General features: G+C 43.5%; 1 protein-coding gene across 1 annotated transcript in view; it reads left to right on the forward strand.

Moving 5' to 3' along the window:
• EEF2K (eukaryotic elongation factor 2 kinase) overlaps positions 1-10047 on the forward strand; it is a 73365-nt gene that overhangs the window by 17357 nt on the left and 45961 nt on the right. The window contains exon 2 of the mRNA XM_003795712.3: positions 887-1208. Within this exon, the coding sequence (XP_003795760.1) occupies positions 963-1208 (246 nt within the window). The 5' untranslated portion in view covers positions 887-962. The remainder of the gene's footprint in view (positions 1-886; positions 1209-10047) is intronic.

The raw sequence follows: 10047 nt of genomic DNA on the forward strand, positions 1-10047 counted from the left end.
ATGTGGCGGGCACCCTACCCACTGAGCTACAGGCACCACCTGGCTTACTAATGTTCTAATTGTGTGGGTCAATTTGGAAGGATTATTTCACTGCAACTTATTTTATTCTTTGACATTTTAAATATGTCATTAAACAAATAAAATGTAAAAGATGAACAAAAATGGATTAATAACATAAAAGAATTTGTTGTGTAAAATTTAGATTCAGTCAGAAGGCCATAGTTAAGGACCTAGAAGGCCACATGAGGCCTTACATGCTGCGGAGTGACTGGATTTGTGTGTGGGTGTTCTTTGACTTGGAGATTCAGGGTAGATTTCTCTAGAGAAGTGGCTTTTTGAGTTGGAATCTAAATTACGAGAAAGAACCTATTGTAGGAAGGTTCTTTCAGGCATAAGGAACAACAAGTACAAAGGCCCTGAGATGGGAATGAATTTGATGTATTCACAGAACAGAAACCCTGTGTGCCAAGAGAGCAGCCAAGGCCACAGGAGAAGCAGGCGGGAGGCCAGATGAACGCAGCCCTCCTAGCAGTAACCAGGTGTTTGGATTTCATTATAAATATGAAGGGAAGTGCTGGGGAGGTGTTAAGCAGAGGAGAGACTTGATCTAATTCTTGTTCTAAAAGGAGCACTCTGGTTGCTTAAGAAGCCGTTCTTCTCCCTACCATGTTCCAACATTTCCAAGCACTGAGTTCTTAGAAGTGGAATTACTGGGTCGATGGGTTTGGACATTTAAAGTGTACCTGGATGCTGCCAACTACCTCTCCAAAAGATAGCTCTAGGTTTTACTGAGTGTGCCAGCTCTTGCTGTGGCCAGTGGCATTCGGGGTGAGCTCTCACCCTCTGGACCACAGCACCCATTGTCTGGCTGTTGTTTCCCTTGCAGGACCTTTGCCACTGCATTTGCCCGGTAACTCTGGCTGCACCATATACCCGTTGGGTAAAACGGGCACCCCAGGAACATGGCAGACGAAGACCTCATCTTCCGCCTGGAAGGCGTTGATGGCGGCCAGTCCTCCCGGGCTGGCCATGTTGGCGATTCTGACGTGGACAGCGATGATGAGGAGGGTTACTTCATCTGCCCCATCACAGATGACCCCAGGTCAAACCAGAATGTCAATTCCAAGGTTAATAACTACTACAGCAACCTAACAAAAAGTGAGCAGTATGGCTCTAGTGGGTCCCCGGCAAGCTCCTTCCACTTCAAGGTGAGTGAACCAACCACCTGTTTCAAATGCCACAAGGGACGGTGTGTCACTGTATTTCCAAACCCTGGCCAGTGCTCTGAATTCTACATCTGAGAATCTATTAAGGTGGGAGGATTTTGTTGGTTTGAAGCAAGCTTTATTACCTTAGAGCAGTGTTTTTTAAATAGCTTCTGTGTTGTGAAAACCTTTTACTATGTTTTATCCAACTTGTCTATTTGTTTGTTTGAGACAGAGTCTCACTATGTCACCCTTGGTGGAGTGCTGGGGTGTCACATCTCACAGCAACCTCAAACTCTTGGGCTTAAGCAATTCTCTTGCCTCCGCCTCCCAAGTAGCTGGGACTACAGGCGCCTGCCACAACGCCTGGCTATTTTTTATTGCAGCTGCCATTTTTGTTTAGTGGCCCGGGCCAAGTTCGAACTCGCCACCCTCAGTGTATGTGGCTGGTGCCCTTACCACTGTGCTACAGTTGCTGAGCCAGTTAATGATTTTTAAAACCTTTACATGTATTAACCACCTTTTCCCAAATTTGTATACTGGTGAAAACTCACTAGGTTTCCAACTCACATACCTTCTATCTTTGTTCCATTTTATGTCAAATATTTTGATATCACCCCTGCATGCGTGTACAGGGACATAGTACAAAATGTGCTTCTCCATGTTGGTTGTGACCACAAAAGCCACTGTTTCGGATTGGACGTCCTTCTCTGGACTGAGGGAAAGGGTACTTATTTTGTTGGGGACTTGTGTTCATACCATGGCAAAGCTGGTATTAACGAGGGAGGAGAAGTGAACATTACTGAACTTTGCATAATAACTGGTAGAGAAAAAAATGCTGTCTTATCTTTATTTTATTTAGTCTTCACAAACGGTAGGTATCTGTTAGTACTATAAGATAAATGCCTAGGCTGGGTGTGGTGGCTCATGCCTGTAATCCTAACACTCTGGGAGGCTGACATGAGTGCATTGTTTGAGCTCAGAAGCTGGAGACCAGCCTGAGCAAGAACAAGACCCCATCTCTACTAAAAGCAGAAAAATTCTGTTAATCCATTTATGAGTTGATGAGCATTTGGATTGCTCCATGGAATACTGTTCAGCCACAAAAAAGATGGAGACTTTACATCTTTTATGTTTACTTGGATGGAGTTGGAACACATTCTTTTTTAGTAACATCTCAAAAATGGTTTTAAAAAAAGTATCTAATGTACTCAATATATAAATACACACTTATATGAATGATAAAACACAAATATAGTCTAGCAAGAGGGAAGGTGAGGAGGGGAGGGAAGGGGAGAGGGCAATTAGAGGGAGGAGGGAGGGCATTTGGTGGGATCTCACCTAATGTCCAAGATTTGAGGGTATTTAGCATGTAGTTCTCATACAACTTGAAATTTAGCTTGGAAATGAGAACAATGTAACCTAAAAATTTGTTCTCTCATATTGAAATTTAAAAAAACCAAAAAAAGTAGAAAAATTAGCCGGGGTTAGTGGCACCTGCCTGTAGTCCCAGCTACTACAGAGGATGAGGCCAGGAGTTTGAGGTTGCTGTGAGTTTTGATGCCACGGCACTCTACCCAGGGTGACAGAGTGAGACTCTGTCTCAAAAAATAAATAAATAAAAAGATAAATACCTATTATCACTTTCAGATTTGAAATTAAAACTATCCTATAACTTCTGAATTAATTTGGGTTTTTTTGAGACAGAGTTTCACTATGTTGCCCTCAATAGAGTGCTGTCACGTCACAGCTCACAGCAACCTCAAACTCTTGGGTTTAAGAGAGTCTCTTGCCTCAGTCTCCCAAGCAGCTGGGACTCCAGGCGCCCATCACAATGCCCAGCTATTTTTTTGTTTCAATCGTCATTTCTGGTTAGCTGGCCTGGGCCGGGTTCGAACCTGCCAACTACAGTGTATGTGGCTGGGAGCCGAGCCTGAATTAATTTGCTTTTAGGAAACTATTAATTTTAATTCTTGGAGGCAGTTGGGTCATTTTTTCCTTTCAGGGACAGAGTTCTAGTTGAAGTCACTCTCTAGGGCAGGCAACTCCAGAAATAGCCCTGTGGGTCGCCTCTGGGGTTGGGGGCCCTGAAGAGGCAGGTTTCCACTTACCACATTTCCTGTCCTGAAGTAGCTTTGAAATGTACACCCAGGCCAGGGAGGGCAGCTCAAGTGTCACTGTCTATATAAATATAGATCATAAAGACAAAAATGTTAGTGATTTTTATATGTCACTAAGTAAAAAGGCAAAAAGACAATATAATATGATCCTTTTTTTTTAAGTACATACATCTATCATTATTTATGTAGCAAAAACTATTTGAAGGAGGAATTTTTTTATTGTTTGGGATTTATTGAGAGTACAAAGAATTAGGTTATACTGATTGCATTTGCTGGATAAAATCCCTCTTATAATTGTGCCCCGCCCCCAAGGTGTGCCAACACCGTGACCCCCTCATCCTCTTCCCTCCTCCCCTCTTCCCTACTTGCTCATTCCCCCACCCATCCCCCCTTGTATTAGCTCATCTACTGCCTTCATACTAGAATATAATTCATTGGATTCTTGCTTCTCCATTCTTGTGATGCTTTACTAAGAATGTGTTCCATCTCCAGCCAGGTTAATACAAAAGATGTAAAGTCTCCATCTTTTTTAGTGGCTGAATAGTATTCCATGGCATACATATACAACTGCTTGTTAATGCATTCCTGGATTGGTGTCATTTAGGCTGTTTCCACATTTTGGCAATTATAAATGGAGCTGTGATAAGCAGTCTAGTGCAAATGTCCTGATGATGAAAGGATTTTTTTTTTCTTCTGGGTAGATGCCTAGTAATGGGATTGCAGGATCAAATAGGAGGTCTAATCTGAGTTCTTTGAGGATTCTTTATACTTCCTTCCAGAAAGGTTGTATTAGTTTGCAGTCACACCAGTAGTATAAAAGTGTTCCCTTCTCTCCACATCCACGTCAGCATCTGCAGCTTTGAGACTTTGTGTTGTGGGCCATTCTCACGGGGGTTTGATTTGCATTTCTCTGATGATTAGGGACAATGAACATTTTTTTTTTTTTTTTTGAGACAGAGCCTCAAGCTGTCCCCCTGGGTAGAGTGCCGTGGCATTACAGCTCACAGCAACCTCCAACTCCTGGGCTCAAGCGAGTCTCCTGCCTCAGCCTCCCAAGTAGCTGGGACCACAGGCGCCCGCCACAACGCCTGGCTATTTTTTGGTTGCAGCCGTCATTGTTGTTTTGGCGGGTCCGGGCTGGGGATTCGAACCCGCCACCTTAGGTGTACGTGGCTGGCGCCTTAGCCGGTTGAGCTATAGGCGCTGAGCCAGGACAATGAACATTTTTTAATGGGTTGGTTAGCCATTCATCTGTCTTCTTTAGAGAAAGTTCTATTCATGTATCTTGCCCAGTGATATATGGGATTGTTGGGTCTTTTTTTGTTGATTAATTTGAGTTCTCTATAGATCCTAGTTATCAAGTTTATGTCCAATTCATAATATGCAAATATCTTTTTCCATTCTGAAGGTTGTCTGTTTGTTTTGGTTGTTTCCTTAGCGGTACAGATTGAAGGAGGAATTTAATGGTGATTTTCTTGGGGGAGGGGTAGAAGGTGCCATTAGAGGCACTTTGATTATCTATATTATATAGGCAAACATTTAAAAATTTTAAGCTACATATACGTGCATTAGCTGAGTGCATACATGGAAAAAAAGAAGTGTGGGCTTGGTGCCCATTCTCAGTGGTTAGGGCTCTGGCCACATACACTGGGGCTGGCAGGCTTGAACCTAGCCTGGGCATGTTAAACAGGGAACAATGACAACAGCAACAACAAACAAGGCAACAACAAACAAAAATAGCCAGGCATTGTGGCGGGCCCCTGTAGTCCCAGCCACTTGGGAGGCTGAGGCAAGAGAATCACTTAAGCCCAAGAGTTTCAGGTTGCTGTGAGCTATGACTCCATGTGCGACTCTGTCTCAAAAAAAAAAAAAAGAAGTTTTTAAGAGTAGGAGGGAAAATGCAAAATAGCCAAGTAATGTTCCCTCCCCCAAATAAATTGATAAATAGCTCCTTCCTCAAAACACAACCTCTTTCAGCTGATGTCTAAGTCTGTTATAGTCGATCATTATAGCGGCACTCTACTGAGGGTGACATAATGAGACTCTGTCTCAAAAAAATGTGTCTGTTAAAATTACAGTCCTGGCTCCTTTAGGACCCAGATTTAAGACAACCTTTCCTGATTCTTTCCTCTGCATTCCCTGAGGCGCTTAGCAGATTTTTATGAGCACATGTCATTCTCCAGTGTCATTTTTTATGTGAGTCAGTGCCTGGCTGCAAGGCTCAGGCTGTGTCTGATAGCACCTCCCTTCCCTTGGCTTGTGCGTGGTGGGCACTTGGCAAAATGTTTGACTGTATATGGGCAGGATTTAGCTCTTTATTTCCCCGCATTTTGAGCTCTGTTGGGTTACTGTTGCCAGGGGTGACTTCAGATAGAGAACTTGGCTCAGTTTTCCAAACCTCATTCCCAGTAGCACTCCACAAACCTAAGTGTTTTTTTGTTTTTTTTATTTACTGGCAACCTGGCAACCTGGCTGTTGAAACCAAAATGGCCCCCTGGCCTTCCTCCAGGGAACATGCCTGGCAGGTTCTGGGCGTGGATATGAAAGGTCAGGCTCTGTCACAGCCAAGGCCCAGCCTTTGCACAAGTTCCCCTGAAATGTGGCAGAAGCAGTCAAGGGTCTGGCCTTCCAGAAGAATATCTGGCAGCCAAACAAAGGATGTTTATAGAGATTATCATAATGTGGGAAAGTGCCTCTGCTCCAGAGTTAAATTTAAAAAGCGTATAGATGCTGGGTGCCTGTAGTTCAGTGGTTAGGGCACTGACCACATGCACTGGGACTGGTGGGTCTGGGCCTGCTAAACAAACAGATGAACAAAAAAAATAGCCTAAAATAGCTGAGCTACTAAGGAGGCTGAGGCAAGAGAATTGCTTGAGTCCAAGAGTTTGAGGTTGCTGTGAGCTATGATGACAGCACTCTACAGAGGGTGACAAAGTGAGACTCTGTCTCAATTAAAATAAAAATTTTAAAGGAGTATAGAGTGTAAAAAAAGAAAAAGAGCATAAAGTACGCTTATAGTTCTGTGAAGCATGTATGTGAGCCAGAGCCTGGGAGGAAGCTCATCAACATGTCAACAGGGGTTGTCTTAGGATAACAAGAGTGACTATTCCTTTTCTCCTTCTCTGTCATTTCTCCATTTCTTTCTTTCTTTTCTTTTCTTTCTTTTTTTTTTTTAGAGACAGAGTCTTACTCTGTTGCCCTCGGTAGTCATGGCCTCACAGCTCATAGCAACCCCCAGCTCTTGGGCTTAGGCAATTCTCTTGCCTCAGCCTCCCGAGTAGCTGGGACTACAGGCACCCGCCACAACGCCCGGCTATTTTTTGTTGTAGTTTGGCCGGGGCCAGGTTCAAACCCACAACCCTCAGTATATGGGGCTGGCACCCTACTCACTGAGCCCAGGTGCCGCCCCATTTCTCCATTTCCTAGAATAAGCATATGTGGCAGATATATTTTTAATTTTTAATATCTATTTTAGAGACAGGGTCTTGGCCAGGTGTGGTGGCTCACACCTATAATCCTAACACTCTGGGAGACCAAGGAGGGTGGATAGCTTGAGGTCATGGGTTCGAGACCAGCTTGAGCAAAAGCGAGACCCCCCCCCGCCCCCGTCTCTACTAAAATTAGAAAAACTGAGGCAAGAAGATTACTTGAGCTTGAGTTGGAGGTTGTTGTAAGCTATGATGCCACAGCACTCTACCCAGGGCAACAGCTTGAGATTCTGTCTCAAAAAAAAAAAAAAGAGACGGTCTTGTTCTGTCACCCTGGCTAGAGTGCAGTGGCATCATTGTTCACTACACCTCAAACTCCTGGGCTCAAGTGAGCCTCCTCTCTCAGTCTCCTGATTAGCTGAGACTAAAGGCACGGGTCACCACACCCAGCTAATTAAAAAATTTTTCTCTAACAATTGTTTTCCTGGTTTGGGAATATCTTAAATATCATTCCACATTACTGCATATAGATCACCCCCTTTTTAAAAGTATGCATTAAATTGTATTTCATCCTATTGTATACTTTATTTATCTCAAGAAAGGACATTTGAGTTGTTTCTTTCTTTTCCTATTATAAATACTGCTATATTAAATATCTTCATACATATATCAAAGTAAAATTTTAAAATACACGTATCTTACAATCCCAGCTACTTGAGAGGCTGAGGTGGAAGGATAACTTGAGCCCAGGAATCCGAGATCAGCCTAGGCAACAAAGTGAAACCCTGTCAAAAAAGAAAGAAAAAAAAAACCCAAAGCAAAAATAATCCACACTTAAAACCAAATACCACGTATTTTATAACATGTAAATAATAAATGCCCAAGACAAAATGAATTCAAATCACAGAAGTATTATACAGTGACAGTGAGAAGCAGGTTCCCACCTCTGAGCCCTGTTTCCCTGGGCAATGTCCTTGGAGAATGTTCTTCCAATATATAAGCATATGTGTGCAATGTGACTCGACCCTTTTTCTTTGTCACAGAAAGGTCACAAACCTGTTCAGTGCCCTTGTGGCCAGCTTGGTCACAAACCTGTTCTGTGCCCTTGTGGCCGGCTTCTGCATTGGCCCACTGCACTGCCATGAGCTGGAACTTTCGTAACATGCACTGTCGCCTGATTGGGTTCTGTGTGCCTTGGTCTTATCAACTCTAATCTGCATAGCAATCATGTGATGATGGGCATTTTGCCTGATAGTAAACACAAGCTCAGAGACCATAAGTCACCTGCTTGGGTAAATACAGGGGCCATGTTTGAATGTAGGCGATTTTGCTCCAGAGCTGATGCTCTTAGTCACTGCAGTATGTTGTCTATCTTATCTTGTTGTTTTGTGGGTTTTTTTGTTGTTGTTAGTTTGTTCGTTTGTTTGTTTTTTGTAGTTTTTGGCCAGGGTTGGATTTGAACCCACCACCTCTGGCATATGAGGCCGGCGCCCTACTCCTTTGAGCCACAGGTACCACCTACTGTTAGTTTGTTTTGAGACAGAGTCTCACTGTTGCCCTGGGTAGAGTGACTTGGCATCACAGCTCACAGCAACCTCAAACTCCTGGGCTCAAGTGATCCTTTTGCCTCAGCCTTCAGAATAGCTGGAATTATAGGCACCTGCCACAATGCCTAGCTAATTTTTCTAGTTTTAGTAAAGATGGGGGTCTTGCTCTGATCAAGCTGATCTCAAACTCCCAAGCTCAAGTGATCCACTTGCCTTGGCCTCCCAGGTGTGAGCTACTGGCCTGTTTATAGTTTTTCATGACTTAGTATCATTTCATTGTTGGAAACATCATGATAAATTTATCCATTCCCTCATTGAAGAGCATATAATATAGGTTGTTCCAGTCTTATCCTGACACAAATGGCATTTCCTTGTGCATGTGTCTTTGTATCTATGCAGGGGTGTGACTGCCCAAGGACTCCCCAGAAGTGGACTAGCTGGGGCAAAACATTTATGTGTTTAAACTTGGCTGGGCAATTGGTTTTCAAGAAGGTTACACCAGATAGTGCCTGTGGCTCAGTGAGCAGGGCGCCAGCCCCATATACCAAGGGTGGCGGGTTTGAACCCAGCCCCAGCCAAACTGCAACAAAAAAATAGCCAGGCATTGTGGTGGGCACCTGTAGTCCCAGCTATTCGGGAGGCTGAGGCAAGAGAATTGCCTAAGCCCAAGAGCTGGAGATTGCTGTGAGCTATGACACTACGGCACTCTACTGAGGATGGCAAAGTTTTATAAAAACAAACAAACAAACAGAGGTTACACCAACTGATGTGCCCCCACAATGTTGAACTCACCTGCTTCTCAGGTCCTTGTTGGCCAACTTTGATTACACTCTTGCTTGTAACCCACCAAAAGTATCTCTGATAGAGGCAAAGACAGCAGAATGAGCCAAAGGAGCCAGTGTCTGATGACTCACTGGGGAGACAGGTGCTCCACTGTGGCAGCCTTGGGTCTTGGATGCAGTGAACACACTCAGAAGGGATTAGTATTTTTTTTTTTAATTGAACGGTAACTATGTACATTAATGCACTTCTGGGGTACAGTGTGGGGGGGTTTTGTGCTCTAGGAATGCCATATCAGAAAGTGTCTAGAATACAATATCAAAATGCTTAGGCAGTCTGGGTCCAAAAGGCTTTAGGTTTCCAGCAAGATAAGAGCCTGCTGGGCAGACACTGGCATGAGGCAAGCAGCCACCCAATAACCTGGTGTCTGGACCACATGAGGAGGCTAAGGAGATTTGAGCCCAGCTGTAGGGAATCTTCTTTCTAAAGGAATGTGCATGTGCTAAAATCCTTTGTGGAAATTTGCTGGGGGGGTATTTATTAACAGGGCTTCCCTGTTCTTTTATTTCAAAAAATTTTCAAGCACATATATTAAAATTTAATTCCCGTACCAGGCAATTGATGTATTTTAAATGTATGATCTAATAGTTTTCAGTATATTTATAAAATTATGCTTCCATCACCACAACCAAGTTTTTTTACTTATTTATTTTTGAGATGGAGTCTCACTATGATGCCGTGCTGAACTCAAACTCCTGGCCGGGCTCAAGTGATACTCCTACCTCAGCCTCCTCAGTAGTCAGGGATGAGCCCTTGAGCTGTACAACTTATTTTATTATTACTGTTATTATTAGACAGAGTCTCGCTCCGGTGCCCTGACTAGAATGCTATGGCATTATAGCTCACAGCAACCTCAAGTTCTTGGGCTCAGTGATCCTCTTGCCTCAGTTTTTTTCTTTTTTTTTTT

This window comes from Otolemur garnettii, unplaced genomic scaffold (genome assembly GCF_000181295.1).
Source record: "Otolemur garnettii isolate 467f Iridium unplaced genomic scaffold, OtoGar3 scaffold00096, whole genome shotgun sequence".
NCBI lineage: Eukaryota > Metazoa > Chordata > Mammalia > Primates > Galagidae > Otolemur > Otolemur garnettii.